At 36.4% G+C, this 18,581-nt stretch overlaps 1 protein-coding gene across 2 annotated transcripts in view; it reads right to left on the bottom strand.

Moving 5' to 3' along the window:
• Positions 1-14,544: 14,544 nt before the first annotated feature.
• Positions 14,545-18,581, bottom strand: part of LOC130593923 (cadherin-9) — a 65,725-nt gene continuing 61,688 nt past the window's right edge. The window contains exons 9-11 of one of the 2 annotated variants that reach the window (XM_057399424.1): positions 18,152-18,269; positions 17,801-18,052; positions 14,545-15,338 (exon numbers count right to left, since the gene is read on the bottom strand). In XM_057399424.1, the coding sequence (XP_057255407.1) occupies positions 14,851-15,338; positions 17,801-18,052; positions 18,152-18,269 (858 nt within the window). In that variant the 3' untranslated portion in view covers positions 14,545-14,850. The remainder of the gene's footprint in view (positions 15,339-17,800; positions 18,053-18,151; positions 18,270-18,581) is intronic. The other variant, XM_057399425.1, reaches the window with a different exon arrangement.

Genomic DNA, 18,581 nt, shown 5'->3' with positions numbered 1-18,581 from the left:
AATTCAGTTAAGGAAAGATGCTAAAACCTTCATGTGAATGCAGAATAAACTGCAATTTACTATTTAAATACATTTGCTGCAAAATAATTTATCGTGCATAGTGTATTGTGAAAAGTTCAGTTCTCTGCATTTAAGTAATTCATGACTGTTGTGATAGCTATTTCATAATCTGGAGTAAAAATACTTTGTCCTCTCAGTATACAGGAGAATTCTGTTATCCTGTAGACCATGAATACAGGGAGTTTGTATATGCCACTTGTCCTGGGTTCAGCAGTAGCAGTCATTTTTCCCCTTCTTGGAAGCTGATGCAGTGCTGTGTTTTGACTTTCGGACTTTCGGCCTGGGAAGAGCGGATAGTGATGTTTTGGTTTGGCCAAGGACTTTGTGAGCCTCATGCTCTGCCAGGAAGGAGGGGAATCCAGGAGGAAGCAGAGACAGGACACCTGACCCAAACTGACCAAAGAGGTATTCCATACCACAGCACATCATGCCCAGGATGTAACTGGGATGAGCCGGAAGGGCTGGGAGACTGCAGGGTTGGAGGAGGTATGGGTCGGTGCTTGGTCGGGGGCTAGGGGGCCGAGTTATCGGTTGGTTGGTGGTGAGGTGTTGTATTCTCTTCCCTTGTTATTTCCATTATCATTGTTATTATTGATGGTAGCAGTAGTGATTTGTGTTATACCTTAGTTACTAAACTGTTCTTATCTCAACCCGTGGGAGTTGCATTCTTTTCGATTCTCCTCTCTGTCCCCCCCGGAGCAGGGGGAAGGCAAGAAAGGGGGGAAAGTGAGCGAACAAATTACCTGACTGTGTTTAAACCACGACACCACTCATGACAGGCTTCCTCTAGTTATGCAGCTTTACAGGCTTGTCTTAAACTACCTGAGCATCCCAGAGATCGGGAACAAGATGGAATTAGTGCTCTGAAAAAAATTCTACACTCACTTTCAGTGGTGAAATGGCATTGGCTCTGTAACATTTTCTCCTGGATGATTCATATCCTGTCAATCATAGGTATGGACAAATTAACAGTGGAATCCACAGACAATTTACTACTTCAAGATACAGTTTGAGTCTGTGCTGGTTTTAAACATTCTTTAAAGGCACCTGTAAAAATATGGTGCATTAGCACAGTGAGATTTATTATATGCAGTTAATACACTTCTCCCAGTGTCAGGTTCCCTCTTTAACCATTAGCTACCAGACTGTAGCTAACAGAATCTGTGCTGGTCACTTGAAGCAGTCTGTGGAGAAAAGAAGTGGGGTATAAAATTTATATAGTAAACGCAAAGCAATATCCTTCTTCTAGAAAAATAGATGTCTCTAGGAAAGACATAAAGACTATGACTGCTAAAGGACTGTTTTTGTTTTCAGAAGTGTAACTTATGGCTATCACATAAGCAGACATTCTGTTTGCCTAAGTTGCGTGGCATTACCTAGCAGTCTCTTTGGCTTGAATTCTAATTTTCATACAATATGCTTCAGGTGGGTAGAACAGCCCTGCCAAGGGCAACTACATCCTTCACCAAGTTGGAGAGCTGGGAGAGTGGAAAGTTGTATTGTGCCGAAAGTCTCTGAAGAGCACAGCAGGCACAGTGATGGCTGCAGTGTTTTTCTGAGGTTGCCTGCTTATCTAAATATTAATTCAAGTGGAAAGCTGTACTGAAATCACAGATTCCAGTATGGACTCTGATAAGAAATGTAAGTAAAAAAGACATTACAGAAATAGTGCAGAAGGGTAGGAAATGTAACTGTCTTGACCAGAGACTAGATTGAAACACAGCAAACTGATGAAATAACCTGAATGTATTCAATATGGAATCATAGAATCATTTAGGTTGGAAAAGACCTTTAAGGTCCTCAAGACCAGCTGTTAACGTAATACTGCCAAGTTCACCACTAATCCCTGTCCCTAAGCACCATATCTACACATCCTTTAAATACCTCCAGGTATAGTGACTCAACCACTTCCCTGGGCAGCCTGTTCCAGTGTCTGACAACCCTTTCAGTGAGGAAAATTCTCCTCCTATCCAACCTTGCTCAGTTAGTGTTTGAGGCCTTGTTTGCATTTTTCTCTGTCATTATTTATCCCAGCTGGCAACTAAACATGACCCAGCCACTCACTCCCCACTCTGGTGGGATGGGGAAGAGTAGAAGTGGGTTGAGATATAAACAGCATTTAAAAGGGAAAGTGAAAGCCACTTGCACAAGCAAAAGAAGAAATTTGTTCATTACTTGCCATTGGTAGGCAGCCATCTCCACGAAAGCAGAGCTCCATCACTTGGGAAGACAAATTACATTATCTGAAAACCCTCCCTTCTTTCTTCTTCTCCCAGTGTTATAAGCTGAGCATGACATCATATGTTATGGAATATTCCTTTGGTCAGTTGGGGTCAGCAGTCCCAGCTGTGCTTCCTCCCCGCTTCCTGCATACCCAGATTCCAGCCTGCTTACTGGTGGGGTGGTGTGAGGTGAGAAGCAGAAAAGGTCTTGGCAATTTAGTTACCAACAATAACTAAAAATCCCTGCATTATCAATGCTGTTTCCAGCACAAATCTGAAACATATTCCCATTTCAGCTACTGTGAAGATAATTAACTCTGTCCCAGCCAAAACCAACACATGCAGGGTGACAGTTTATGATTCTATGATTCTATGTATTTGGCAGTAATAAGTTTACAAGCATGCAGTGCTTGTTGCAGTTCACCACTTGTTTTTCTTTAAACTTAAGTGTCTGTAGAAAGCATGCTGTTATTCAGTGATGACAGATAACATCTCCAGAGTTTTCTTCATGACCATTTAACTAGTATTAAAAATACGATACTGGTAAGTCTTATGTTTAGAAATATGTATTGCTGTTAAACTAATTTTGTTGTTTGTCTGAACAGCGTTCTGCAGGGCCATATTAACAAAGCACAGTATTAAGGTAAATTTATCTTCTTCATTATACTTTAAAAATTATTGAAAAATAAATATGAGCTGACAATATAAACCTAAAATTATTTATCTATAGCAATGTTTTTCCTACTCTTGACCAAAGAAACTGTTGAAGAAATGTGTTTTCCTAAAATTTTGTAATCTTGTTATAGAATAGTTTTCCAACTTGCCATACAATTATGGCATGGTCATCAACAGTATCTTTATGTTCCAGAAGAAATTCTGATATTTGTTTAGGTATGAAAATAATAATGAAAAGTACAATTGACATTTCATAATAAAAAAATTGGGAATAATTAAAAGTATGTGTAATAGGTCAAACTTCATTTTAATAATTTTAGCTTAATTTTATATTTTTGGCATGTTGCTTTCATTGAACCTTTTCCTAGATATAAAATAATTTAATACAGGTTAATGTGTTCTGTGTATTCTATTTAAATATAGCAAGTATTAAGAAAAAAACTAAAATAGGCCTCATAGTCAAAGGCTTTGCCCTCAAATATTCAGTGTCAAGGCAACAGCAACAAAACTTTAAATGAGATTATCTTCACAGGCTTTTTGTGTCTATGTGCTGAGATGATGACTTGCACATCTTTTCACCTAGCTTTCAATGTGGGAAAGTCCACAGTGAGGAATTAATTCATGTTCTTCCATGTGCCTTTTATGTTCTGCTTTATTTTCATGCTCCTCCCTAGTGGCTCAGACTGTGATTCAGGGCACCTAGAGGGCCTTGCTCTCTTTCTCTGCATGCAGAAGCTCATCCTTTATTCTTGTGAGGGTTATCAGATTTGCCAGTGGGTGATAGCCTTTTGGGTGGCAGAGGAAGTAGGACAGAAACAACCAAAGCCAGTCACAGAATGCTACACTTGCTAGCATTTTCCTACAGAAAACAACTAAGTACAATACTCCTCTATTTTCTTTTTCCTTTTTTTTTTTTTTCCATTCTTTCATTCTGTATATACCCCAGTATGACCATGGCAGTACATCAAACATACTTCAGTGCTCTATTATACAAAAAAAAAATAAAGGAAAAGAATACAGAAAAGGTTCACATGGTAATGGTAATATTTATATATGAATGTAGCATACAAAATGTTACTGAGATTTGAATTTCCATATCTGACATATTAGTGATTTGTTTTTCTTTGATTACATCCCAAGAAGCAGCACAAGATATGTATGCTATTAACAGTTGATACATTGGATATGTTTAATATTTTCCAAATAAAATAAAAATATTTAATATTTTCTTGTGGTTTCTTCTGTATAATGCTTGCATTAATGTCAATGAAACAGCACGTTTCTTTTAATATTCCTTAGGATTTTGAGAGAACATCTAAATGACACATACTGGGCTGATTCAAGCATTTTGCTGTATTAGTATAAATATTTCTTTTTGAAAACGAGCATAAAAAGCACAGTAGGATTATAAATTTGGCATTAGCATGTCCCAGAGGGCTTATGATTATATAGCAGTGCTAGGAAATGAGACCCTTCTTCCAAAAAGCTATGATTTTGCCCTGTAAAGGTAATTTGATAGGGGTATTTTGCAGGCATATAATGGTTTGCTAGGGGAGAAGCTCTGCAGGACCAGGTTTTGTGTCTCAATACCATGTAATAAAAAAGGGAATCTATGTACAGTTATTAAATATTGCAGATGCTACTGATACTGTCTTAGTAATTACTCCTTCATTCTGTTTCCATCCTTTATGCTTTAGCAAAATGGTTATCTACAACATTATTGCTTATTCTTCTCTTAGTTAAATTGTAACAAGTAAACAAGCTTCTACATTTTTCCTGGGGAGGTAATTCTCCTGTTTAGCTGATATCAGTACTTTGATATTGAATTTTCTTCTAGTCACTCTATACAACCATATTCTTAATTTTAAATGGAATACCCTATGTATTTGAAGAGAAATGTCTTACAGACCACAGCAAGTATTTAGATCTTTGACCTTTTTCCATTGGTCTTCTCAATTCTGAATGGTGCATTTCTACTGTGGAAAGCTGCTTAGTTTAAATGGTAAATAATAAAATTTTTCTGGGTTTTATTCGTATTATTTTTTTTAAACAAACAAAAAAACCCTGTAGTTCACAAACAGGCCATTGGCTAGATTATTTCTTAACCTGTACAATATCAGGAGAAAGTTTACATTTTTTTATGCCACAAAATCTTCTCAGTCCTTCTGTTTCCCTTTTCAGTCTAAAAGTTCTAATTGCAGAGCTGTGGGTGATGCATGAGCAGAAAAAGGACACAGCTTGACTTCCTGCTTCCATGCTGCATTTGAGGCATGACAAGGAATGAAAACAATATTTCTACTAGGAGACGGAGCATATATGACCTTAAAGTCATATGGCAGTTAATAAACAGGGAATACCCTTTTTATTTATTAATGTTTTTATTTCCTAACCTAAGACTGCATTGTCTGTTAGCAATTGGAACATGTATGTAAGTTTGCAACTTAGAATGAGAAAATGTATTTCAAATTATTTTGAAGTTACTGCATAAAGTCCCTAAAAGAAAAACGAGGTAGTTTAAAAAGTGAAAGTCTGGCTTACTCATCTTTTGAAAGCAAATAATAAAATATTGATAAGATTGGTGGCTGACAAATCTTTAAATGAGATCATATTTGATCTGTTGATCAACCAAACCAATTTACAAATTTAACTTTTGCTAGTTCTGTGATTCTCCCTACTACTAAAAGAAAAATACATAATGTAGACATATAACCATATTTCTGTTTAGCCAATTTAAGTTCTTGGTCGCTGTCTACACCTCTGACAGTCCACTGCCTTTCTCTTGATCAGTCTGGCTGTACTCTCTGACCCTTGTCTTCTTCAAAAAGTTATCAAAATGGTTTATGTTGATTTTTGCTCCCAGATTTCCATCTTCTTTTATCCTTCCACATGTCTATTCTTTTCATGTTATCATTCTGATATCTGTGTAACTTTCTTTTATGATTTATTTTGATGTCTCCCAGACTGTAATCTGAGATCTGTGATCCACAGTAATTAGTAAAGAACGTATATCTAAATATTCTTTTCTCCCACTTTTTTCTCCAAATATTCATTTATTGTATCAAAGTGGAAAAAAAATATTTATTAATCTTTCATCCTTAAGCAATTAAATGCCACAAGGAGGCTTTATAACCTCTTATGAACATACTTAGTTTTTCAGGAAACTGAAACAACATTACATCAATCATCTGCAAATGAAGTTGTATCCTAAATTTCAGTTAAGTTGCCAATATCATTTAACCTGCAGGTTTTGTTATTTTGTTTGGGTGGTTTTTTTACAAGTTAACTGTTCAAATCCTATTTATGCATGAAGACAGTCAAATAACTTTAAAAAAAAATTAAAAAATGTAAAACTTGATCTCACAGGGGGTTTTTTTTGAGAAATCATGTCTGTCCTGGGTTCAGCAGTAGCAGTCATGTTTTTCCTTTGTGTTAACTGGTGCAGTGCTGTGTTTTGACTTCTAGTTTGAGAACAGTGTTGGTGAAGCCGATGTTTTCGGTTGTTGCTAAGTGATGTTTACCCTGACCAAGGACTCTGTGAGGCTCATGCTCTGCCAGGGAGGAGGGGAAGCTGTGAGGAAGCAGAGACGGGGCGCCTGACCCGGGCTAGCCGGGGAGGTATTCCATACCACAGCACGTCATGCCCGGGGTGGGGGGTAACTGGGAGTTACCCGGAAGGACAGGGGTTTCCGGGTGGAACTCGTTTTCTTGGCCGGTGGTATCGTATTCTCTTCCCTTGTTATTTTCCCTTATCATTGTTTTAGCTGATAGTAGCGGTGGAAGTGAGTGAACGAGTTACCTGACTGGGTTTAAACCACGACAATGTCTTAGGCTTACAGCAACTGCCATTTCAGATCATAATTAAAGACAAGCTATTCAAAGTATAAATGAGATAAAAAGATATTGTAAAAGATTTGCAGAATATAGGTCTATTAGAGGCTGTTAAAATGATAGTCCAGGACAGGGCAGGACAAGTATTAAACCAAGCTCTTTCCTTGCATTTCTAGAGGCCACTTGTTAGAGCTTACTGGTATTATTGTTTTACAGAGGAAAAAACTTTAGGAAAAAAAAAAAATAATGAAATAGGTGTTTTATTTTCCTGAAATGAGAATGAATCACTGTTTTGTAAATGAATGTGGAAAAATTGAAACCTTTAAAATAATTCAATTATTGGCCTACAGAGCCTCTCTTAGGAAAAATAATAGTGCCCCAATATCTAGACCAACCTGAAAAATCTGAACTGCTGGTGGAATTTCTTTGTGTATCAGGTGGAAAAGGGAAAGAATATTAGTTTTCTCTGTCTGTCCTAAAAGGTCTGCAGGTTTGGCTGCTTGTATGCACAAAAGATTAGTAGTGCATCTGCTGCAGCAACATAGAGAGAACAGAACAACATCCACAGTTGCTTTTTCAGCTTTACTCAATGAGAAAAGTAGTACCATAAAATTAGATGTTAGCACTACATTGATGTATGTAGATGCACGAGGTATTATTTAACAGTAAATAATTTCCTATGTACTCTGAGACTGCAGGTAAAAGTCCCGGGGTTAATTGCAATAAAAGAGGATGACAGAGAAGTCAAGGTAAAATGGATACATTCCTGAATCTGGTAGAATATGACAGTGCTGTTCAGAACTGCTGATAGGCATTATATAGGTTCAAAGATTTATATGCTATGTAGATTCATGCTGCCTAGATTTATATTTTTAAGCAGTATAAACTCTTTGTTAAAATAACTTTATGCATATTTATCATGATATCATTCACCTACATCACACTCCATAAAGAAACAATATGATGCTATGGACAGATGGCTATCAAAATCCAAAATAATTTGCTCTACAGGAATAGAAAATTAAATCGGAAGCTTCTAAGTATAATGCAATAATCACTTTATATTGTTCTTCTCAAAGCTGGAAACCACTGAAGCTCTGCCAATGAACTTTTCTTTTTCACAGGTGTATTCACCCTTGTCTTTGGTGTCCTGGTTCACTAGGATATTTAGAATAATACCATCTCTAAATGGAACTGCAGGCATCCACAAAATCATGCAGGCCTGATTCCATGATGATGTTGAAACTTTAGTGTTGCTTGTAACAGTACTCCGCATCCAAGCATTGTTTGGAAGCAAGATTTGTATTTATCTGAGACTTATTGAATCGGAAATGTAACTGACTTTAGAGCAATGAAGTTTTGGAGTCAGATGTTATGTTCTTTTTCTTGATTTTTGCCATCCAGGGCTGTAACCTAACAGTTCAAAGGTCCCATCTTTGTCAGGATAACCACAATATGGCAGGAAATTTTTAAAATCCAGTGTCTGCTGTGATTACTTAGCTCCACAAAAGTTGTGTGTGCTGCTGTAAAGGACTGCATATCTTACAACAACTGCAGGATAAACAGGTATTTAATTATATAGCAAATTTTACTGAGAATATCTATATATTATGCATATGAATTGTGAACTATTTTGTTGCAAACTGGTTTATATAGTAATTTTCAACTAGCTGCTTTGAAATTATTCTTTCTCTCTGGGTGTGTTGACAGTCCTATCTTACAAAATTCAGACAGTGTATGGCCTTGTTGGCTGAAAAGTGAGATTAGAAGAATGTTTTCTCATGAGCTGATCTGCTATAGATATGCAAATACGATAAAATCAAGTTAAAAAAAGTATTGATTGGCAAATGTTCCTAAATTTATCTGTAGGACATGTCAGCACAATCATCTTGCAAATCTTCTCTTACCAAAATACACAGAATGTACAATTTATAAATGAGAACTTATGTTAATAAAAAATTTAAAATCAGTTTGGCATTTGGACTTAAAAAGCTTACATTGCAGAGTGGCTTTGGAGATTTTTCTAGTCTTTGTCAGTCCTGAGGAGAAGGGATTTATAAGTCTAAAATCTTGTCTGGTTTCATTAAAGCAGCCTCTATGGTTGGCTAAAAGATGCTACTGCTTTCCTCAGACTTTCCTTCTGTTACAAATTTATAAATCTTTTTTGCAAGAAAGCCCCTATTTGCTCAGTAGAAATGTATCCCTTTCTATTTTTTTTTTCACTTTATGTAAGACATCATAGATTCATATTTTTTGCAAGATTATTTAAAAATCGAAGAATTTTTCCAGAAATTATAAAAATTATATACAATTCTATCTAACCCTTTAATATTTACTTAAACTCACTTTATAGGATTCTTAAGATCAAGCTTTTAAATTATGTAAAACTTCTGCAGGCATGTGCTTGTGTTAATGATGTAATGGAAAACTGATTTTCATTTAGTTTTTAAGGACTTTCATAAAATCAAGAAAAATTAACAAGGGTCTTGTTTCCTCTAAAAAAAAATACAGTGTGATCTCTCATAGTACTTTGCAATGAATTTGGTGTTGTTAAGTACAGCAGCATATCACGTTTTTGGAAGAAGTATACTGTGCATGAAATCTGGCCCTTACTGGTAGTGTTGTGCAAAACCTGGCTGTAAAACAGTGCAGGGTTGGCTGAACATCAGTGACAACCAATATTCTGACACTAGCACAGAAAGGCTGAAGGCTTTCAGCCATAGCACAGACGAAAGTACGCTGCCATTGCTTTGGAAAAGATCAAACTTCCCCCTTGGTCAGTAAGTTGCAGATGGCAGCATATGTGTTAGCAGGTGGGGAAGCTGCTTACACGTTTTGGCTGTTACTCTGGATCCTTGGATTGTGCTGTGCTGCGTAGTGTACATCCTGTATTCTAATTTGAACATTAGTTGAAACAAATCCCTTCTCTTACACAGGGGAGAAGAATGAAGAGCCTCTTCATGTCTTGTTTTCTCTCTGCATCTTTGCTAAGTGCCGGTCAGGTTTGCTCCTAAAGATCTGTCATTAAATTACGAATCTGGAACAACTGGGAAAAAAGCAATTTCTTTCAGCAATCAAAAAATCACTTCTCATCAAGAAATCAAATGGAAAGTTGTTGATGGAGTCCTTAGAAACAAAACTAATTCTGAAGAAGAAGAGACCAGCTCTTGTTGGGAACTGCAACCTGATATTCTTCTACCATCCACCCCTTCTGTGCCACTGTTGTCTGCTTTCAGTGAAAGACTGACTTTTTAAAGCTATTTTTTTTTTGCCAAATCTGGCCATATTCCTGTAGTTTCTAGGGCTTTTTTAGGGTTTGTCTCTCCTTTTCACTTTCCACTTGTAATCAAAATCCTCTTTCATTCTCTTTCCTGCAGGAAGCAACCCCAGGGAAGCACCTCAGCTTCTTCTTTGCAGCTATCTTGGACTTGTCTCAGAAACACATGTCCAAAGCAAAACCTTAATTTGGAAAGGATCTTTGACTTATGATGTCCCTTGGAAAGGCGTCTTCCTGTAAGATATCTAAAATCTGTGAAGCAGTAAAAACTAATTAAAAGCAAAATTTCTCAACAGTTTAAGCAGTGAAGGTACATAAACAAAAGCGTCCTGAATGGTTAGCTGACCTCAAGGCCTGTGAAGAGAGGAGCAGGATTTTGCTCCTACCTTCACTACTGTCCTGCTGGTCGTCCTAGGGGAAACGTGCACAAACAAATACTTTTCCTGCCTGTAAAATGGTGATAATGACACTGACCTTCTTTGTAAAAAAGCTTTAAAAACTGGGGATGAAAAGCATTATAGATTATTATTGTTGCTTCTAGCAACGAGCAGCCTGCTTCCTAACAGCTGCAAGAGTAATTCTCAAGTGACAAAAATCCCAGCCCTAATTTCCTTTTCACCATTTTCCCTTGTGAAACTCTAGCTTTCACTTCTTCTTCCAGTAGTAACTGCCATGGATGTACTTCTGTGAGGCAGTGTCTGGTAAGGTCATTTTGCCTTCTGCTGCTGCAGGGAAAGGAAGGCTGTAAGGATCCTAGACTGGTCTTTTGATCCTATGCTGCTCCAAAGATATTCTTGCCCTGCTCTGAAAGATCATAAATTGTTTCTAATGTAGTCTAAATGTCTACCAGTAAGTAAAAGGTAAATTGAAGGACAGAACTATACGCAGTGAACAAGTTATGATCATTTTACTTCCACCAAAGATCAAAACATGCTTTTGTGCAGGCTTACTTTATATGGCCTGTCATTCCCTTTTGAGAAGAGATGGGAGAAATGTTTGGCACGCTGACTCTAAAAGAAAAAGCTTTTTAAGACTATGCAGTTCATTCCAAGCTTGATGAAGGTATATTAATATGTGTTATGACAGGAGCTATGTCAAATTCCAAGTTAAAATGGATAAAATTAGGATTATGCTCATATTATAAGTCACGGGACTGCTCTGAAAATGTATTTCCCGTTAAAACAGTGCACAGCAGCAAGGAGAAAAAATACACTGAAGTTGTAAGAAAACATTGTCACTTCTGCTTTTACTGGTGATCTGGAATTTGCTAAAAAGTATTCTAATAAATTTTTCTGAAGTGGGCAAATGATGTTACGGAGTGCTTTGCTTTGAATGGGAGTGATGGGGGGCAGGGAGTAAAAGCAAAGAAGGAAATATTCCTGGTTTTCTTCGCTTCATGGTGCCCTGTGACAGCGGGTAGGCTGATTCTGCAGAGGCACTTGCTTTCCCTACAGAAATAATGTCAACATGAGTTCTTTGGAATGCAAGAGCAGTGATATTCGCAACACTCTCTTCTGTATTTCCATTTCTCTGAGATGTTAATGAAGATTCAAAATCCCAAATTTGGAAGTCATTTTTAAGTGAAATGCAAGCCAGATCCCTCCTACTTAGAATTATGAACTGAAACTGAACCAAAGAGTGAAATATAACTTATAACAAAAATATCAAATTGGTTTGTCCTTTCGTTTGCATGTAGTTGAAAGTGTCTTGTACTCTGCCATATTTTTTTTTTTTTCGTTTTAGACTGGTATCTGAAGTGGTACCTAAGTGTTTCTGCTTATTAATCTTATAAAGTCAGATTTTTTTTTTAATATATGCATGTATACACATTCACTCATATGTATAGACAGTCATATGCAGAGAGGTAACATTCATATTGTGTTCTTGGAAAATTCTTCTAGATTACCTCTCTCTCCCATTCCTCTTCCCATAGAAGAGATAGAAATATTTGACTTCCAGATACTGTTTTTTGGGTTGTTTTGTTTTGTTTTACATTACATGTAAAAATATTCCAGTAAGCAATGACCCAAACACTTACATGTTCTATCTGTCTACTTAGCACAAGTGAGGAGTGAAGTGTGAACGTGACTTCAAAATGCAACTTTCAGTGTATGTTAGACCATTAGACATTGAAATGCTTTTGGTAGAGCAGAAGGCGTTAATGCCTGCTGTCATGAATGCATAAGAAAAGGCACTGCAGGCTCATCTACTCTGAAAACAACCATTTTATGAAATGACAAAAAATTTAGCCATCTTTGTGTATGGTGGTCATTGCACTTAAGTTGTTTAACCTAGTGTAAGGAGTCTGTTTCAGCATTTCATTGAAAGATGGAACCTTTTGTGGGAGATTGTTTCCAGCATTATTTTTTACTGATAAGACAGTTTGTCTGGATAAGCTTGTAACTCTGAGGATGTTAAGAAAAAATCATTTAAAGTGAAAAGAAATATAAAATACGTAAATATTAAAACCCAACAAGTTCATCTATTCCTCCTTTTTTTTTTCTTTTTTTTTTTTTTAACCCGAACTTTGAGATGGGGTGGATTTACTTTTGGGTTGTTTTCTTTTTTCTTGGAAAATTCACTTAGAATATTTCAGTGATCATTTTTGCTCCTTTTCACTACTTTTTTTCAGCTTATTTGCTCTTAACCCTGTGGAGAGCACATTCAAAATCAATTTAAGTCTGTTTGGAATGATGACTAAATCCCACAGTATTTCCTCAGGAGTTAGTAAGTTTATCTTGGCCCTTAGCAGTCACAACTGTTTTTTTGACCTGGTCATTTCTCTTCTGACCTTCAAAAGAAATAAAAAAGAAATATGCATTTTTAAACCACTGAGCTATACACCAATATCTTGTTATTACATCAGATCCATGTACATGGCTGCCACATGGCTGTGGGTTATTTTGAATTTTTTGTGTCACTAAAATTTTTTGCTCGCCATGTAGGTTTGCATACCCCATACACAGCTCACAGTGGGCTGTGTCAGGTGTTTATTTGCAATCCCAATCCCCTCACACTCACATACATGCCTCACCCCCAAAAGTAGTTCAGTGTCAGAAAACTTGAGATGCATCACTGGGGAAGACAGAAGAATATGGTAGAGAGATGAAATAAATAATAGCAAAGAGATATTTTAGACAAATAGTATGAAAGTCAACATTGTAGAAAGGAAAACATTAGGCAGGCATGTGTTCCTCTGTCTGGGTGAAGTGACCTTGTGTGTGACCTCTTTATTATCTTTTTGGTAAGAGATATGTGTCTCAGTGATCTACATTATATTGCTAATCTGCATCTTAATTTTCTTTTTGAAAAGATCTGAAAAATAACTAAGTAATCTAGTGAAAACCTTAAAACATTATCATTTTGGAAATCTATATGCACTTGGTTTTCCCTAATGTTGATATTAAAAATGAAAATGCTATGGATACTGTACATCCTGTATTATTAACAATTTTGATTCTTTTTCATACATTTGAGGTTTGTTTTGTTGTGTTCCTTTTTTTAAATGCATGCATAGAAACCATTGCAACTTTTCAAGTTAGACACGTGATTTATGTAAATTCTTCCTATCCTGTGCTTTCAAAAAAAAAGTGTGCATTGCATAAAAACTGATCCAGAAAATGGATTTTAAACACATATATATACTTGAAGATTGTCATTAAGTCTTTAGAAAATATGCAAATGTATGCACTTTGTTGAAGAAAGAGAACATTGACATCTTCAGCAAAATATTAGTTGGACTTTGTTTTACTGTTTGGCTCACTTTGACTTAAAAAAAAACCCTATTAGTAACATGTCTGATTTGTCTAATTGCCTCAAAACCCAAAATAAGATTAGAATACAAAAGGCTTCTTTTCATTATTGATGTTTGCTTAATTATTCCATTAAAAATATTACAAAATAGTTTTCATATCTACAAGAATAAACAAACCTTCATGGTTCCTTAAATCCCCAGGCATATATCTGTTAAACCCTCTCTCTGGTTACTTCATATAAGAAGGTGTGTGGGAGCAAGTTTCACTATGAAACTATATTATTATGCCATGTAGTAATACACATTGCAAGTCATTTATTTATGATCACTTTTTCAATATAACTTTTCTTTTTTCTACACTGCATTCCCATTAAAGAGCACTCTCTCCATATTGTTCTTGCACAGTACATTTCAACCACTAATCCAATATAAGAAGATGCATTTAAAAAATTAATTATTTCACAATATGAAGCTTCATTTGTTCAGAAAGATTGGACAGTGCCTTATAATTAATAAAGTACGTGAGTATTGTTTTTATAAATACTAATTTATTTAATAAAAATACAAAAATATAAATATACATATATAAAAATATCATGATGAATCAGCACACAGACATTCTTTAACTCAATAAATATGGCAGTAATATTAATATTTTTTAAAGTATATTTTTGAGACTATGTTACAATGCAGGTGCACAATGTCCCAGGTAGTAGGAAAGGTAACGCAAAGCAATTAAAAAGAAAAAAATCAAGTTTCCATCTCATTATTAAAGGCACAAAAAGCCTTTTATTGTCTTTTCATTGTCAATAAAAACTTTCATCAGAGGTTCCTAGGCAAAGAGGATGAATTATAGATTTTTTAAAATCTAAATCATTCATATTCATTCACGTTGACTTACTGATTAAGCAAACCCTTACTAAGACAACATTTATTTTTTTGTAAATTTTTTATTCCCAAGTGAGAGTAGATCACTTTATCTAGTAACATAGACATGAATTCCACTAACACTGACCAGGTCACAGATTACTTTTTCAGTCTCTATCACTGTCCTCTCCACCATACATATCTGCTAGTTTTTTAAATCGAGGGCCCCAGTCGCTGAGGTAATCATAGTCTTGGTTGCCCTCTGTAGTAAGTGATTCCAGGGAGCTGAGTGAATTTGCTATGGAATCATTTCCTTCATAAGCATACGTTGCTAGTGAATCATAAGGAGGGGCAGCTGGGTCTAAATCATTTTCCTTTAACCTTCTGTGAATAAAATCTTGGACATCAATGTTTTCCCAAAGAGGTGCAGTCCGTCTTATCTGAAATATAGTTTCTGGTATAACATCTCTTCTCATCTTACTTTCTTCCCTTGCTTCTGGATTTCTCAGTGTGCCAATGTCAAAAGCCTGGGTGTCTTCTTCCCCACCTCCTTCATCATTGTAGGTAACAATGTTGTCCCGAACATCGTCCTTTGAGATGATCAAAGGTTCTTTCTTCCTCTGTCTCTTGAGGGCTGTAAACAAGACAACTAATACTGAAAGGAAACAAAAGATGATTGAAGAAATTAGAAGTTTGAAATTGAAAAAATAAAATATTTTGCAATAACTTGAACTGGAAAATTTTTAAGTCTGGAATGGGATTTTTACTGGGAAAAATAGGGATAAAAGCTATCTCCAAGTTGAAGTTGATATGGAAAAAAATATTAATGATTTTATAGCAGTCAAAAACTTGTTTCTTAAAACTGTGGGAGCAATTATTAAAATATTTATTTGAAATAAATGTATGCTTAAGATGAAGTTGAAAAGCAGATGACGTCTTAAAATATATCATCCTACTAGGGTTTGACTTTGATTTTAGTTTTGTGAAGTACCACCTTCCTGGCAGTCACTAAGAGTGATTTCATCAAGTGTAGTTGAATCTCCTTTTCAAAAGTAATTTGCATTCTTGAAAGCTAGTAATTAAGGTATTCCTAAGTGCCAAGTCACCTTTGAAAACAGGATCTACTTGTCCTTCTGACATATAAGAACCTGAAGGCCATCAGCTATTAATATTATTGACAAAACTATTTTTGGCTTCAATGACTGCAAGAATTGAAATCCAGCCTTTGATACTAAATATTTCCTTTTTAAAACATGATCCCCCTAGTTTAAGGAATGTTAGTTGAATAACTCTTACTTCTGGAGAGGTAAGGATTGACACAGAAGTGAACTTCTTCAGAGGAAGATGAAATACTGAAGTTTAGGTTTGTAAATATATGCTGGTGCCTAAATGCTATTGATTTCAGTAGGAATTCAGTGCTTGAATACATTGAAAAATCTGTCTGTAGCCCCAACAGCTGGAGTAAATAGGAGAGGCCAACAAGGTTACCTGCAAATGAGACATAGCAGTGCTGAGCACTTTTGCTGAGTCTTAGGAGGCAAAGTTTTTATTTTGATTGATGTGAGTACTGTCAAATAAAAGGGAAGACTGGACATACTGAGGGTAGGGAGGGGGTATTTCAGATCTTCCACATGTCATGGCACAATCCTGTGAGTGTAAAAGCTCATCTGTTTTACTTGCAGGTTTTGTATCTGTACAGGAGCCATTCTTTTCATATTTTCTTGATGCTAGACAAATAATAGCCCACTTACATATGCTGCTTCATATACAGCAGTAGGCTAGATCACTGAAAGATTAAGAAGTGTCTTTCACAGCTAGGTACTTAGATATATGTCTCCTACTTCAGGCATGTTGACACTAGTCTACTATTCTAACATCTTACATCTTGTTGAACAACTAAATAAGGTGCCAAGAATCACACCAGCAGTAGACTAACAATTTTGTTTAGATACTCTTCACTCTTATGCTACTCTGGCTTCAGCTGTATCTGTACTAGAGTACAGATAAGACTGTAAGGACTAAGTACAGTGGGGTCTGTTCAAAGAGACACGAAGTGGTCACACTTGTTTTGCACAGGGCATAGCACTGGTCCCTGAGCCTGTTCTCAGTCTCATGTGCTGTCATGGTCCTAAGGCACAATTTGATTTTTGTTTTCAGTTCAATGTTTCTGTGCCGAAGCACTGCAGCCCATCAGAGTGATGTTTTCCTAGTGAGTGAGTAAGGCTATGTTTTTCCTGGTACACATTTCATGGTCTTTGTTGAGACATGAAAGACGGCTCTGAAGACTAGGAGCCTGCTGACATGGTGTTAAGAACTATGTAAGGTGTAGAGCCAGATCTGTCAGCATCTGAAACATAATTGCCTGCTGGAAATGGTATCTTTCAAGTTCTGCTGCTCAGACTGTTTCTGGGCAATGTCCAGTATGTTTAATCAGTTTGTTAGAGATAAGTAGCCTTGCTTCCCTGAGATCAGCAATACAGGTGTAGTTCCTACACATTGCCTTCCTCCTACTGCCCTCTGTGGTCTTCTGAATATTTACCAGAGGCAGTTTGAGTCCAGTCTAAAAGCTGAAAAAAAGTGATCGCCTTAGAATTATATGAACTGACACCTACAATCTTTGCCACTGTTCCTGTGGCAATCTGTTTTTGCTAGGATAGGTGGAAAGGGAAGGAGGTTTTCCACAGGTTTTGACTGGAATGTAGAGATGATGGAACTTTCAAGGAGGCATTTCTCTTGTAAGCAAAACATGCAAGTTGCAGGTTTTATGTTCTTACACCAGGTTATGAGCTAGCATTTATTCTGTTTTCTTCGTATATCACCTTATGTCTCCAAACATACATCTAACTTCTGTGCTCACTTTATTTAATCAGCTGCTCTCTCTACCACTTGCAAGCAATTGAAGATTTCTCTTCTATACTCTTGAGCTATTTCCTGAGTATAAAAATCACAAATAATTAATGATTAAGCAACTAGTATAATTGATATTTTTTTATCACTGAAAAACTTGTCACTCAGCTACAAGAAGTCCCGTGTCTAAATTAAAGTTAAAGAATAACAGGGGTCTAGGACTGACCAGACCTTTGCTTAGTCAATTAAACATCTTGTCACAAAACTTACCCAGCAGGATAATGATGCAGAGGAGAATGGCAACCAGTGCCCCTGTGCTGAGTCCAGCAGGGAAGAGCAAAGCCTCAGCGTTGCAGGACTGCATGTTCCCCCGGCTGTCACAGGCACACACTCGAATTGTCAGCGTGCCAGTGCTGCTCTGGATTGGGTAGTCATTGTCAAATATTATGATTGGCAGGAAATAGGTACTCATCTTACTACGGCTGTATCCGTTTCTTCTAGTCATAATTCCTGCTGTGTTATCTAGAACAGAAAAGCAGAAATCAGTAAATGTTGCTAGATGAAGTGTTATGTGGTATTAGGGCTGGGGCAAGGAGGAGGATGGTACTGGTGTGCAGTTACCTTTGTTGTCTACAATGGAGAAGTTTGGATGAACAGCAAATTCTGGCACCAACTCAAAGAAAAATCTATGTCCTCGAGGGGGATCGTCTTTGTCAACTGCACTCACAGTTTGTATTAGCTATAAAAAAAAAAAAAACAATATTTCATGGTATTTTAGAAATCTAGCACTTGAAATAAGATCTCTGATTTTCATGTCCAGTAAAAATTCAGTTAATCTCTGTCTGAAGACACAAACTGATATCCTAAGCCAAATTTACCCCACATAAACACAGCAGAGGTTACAATAAGCCAACTGTTGGTTTATTGTTTAAACACATAAAGGAGGATGAAAAAGGGACCAGTTTCACTGCAAGACAGTGCTGTACTTTGGTTTTTACTCAGTATATTGCAGTGATACAGAAACAATTGCCCTTGTGAATAAGCCATAAAC

This window comes from Pezoporus wallicus, unplaced genomic scaffold (assembly GCF_028554395.1).
Source record: "Pezoporus wallicus isolate ANWC-B61680 ecotype Strahan unplaced genomic scaffold, APGP_CSIRO_Pwel_v1 contig_818, whole genome shotgun sequence".
Lineage (NCBI taxonomy): Eukaryota > Metazoa > Chordata > Aves > Psittaciformes > Psittacidae > Pezoporus > Pezoporus wallicus.
Note: the sequence above shows the minus strand (reverse complement) of the source record. Positions and strands in the feature narration are given on the sequence as shown.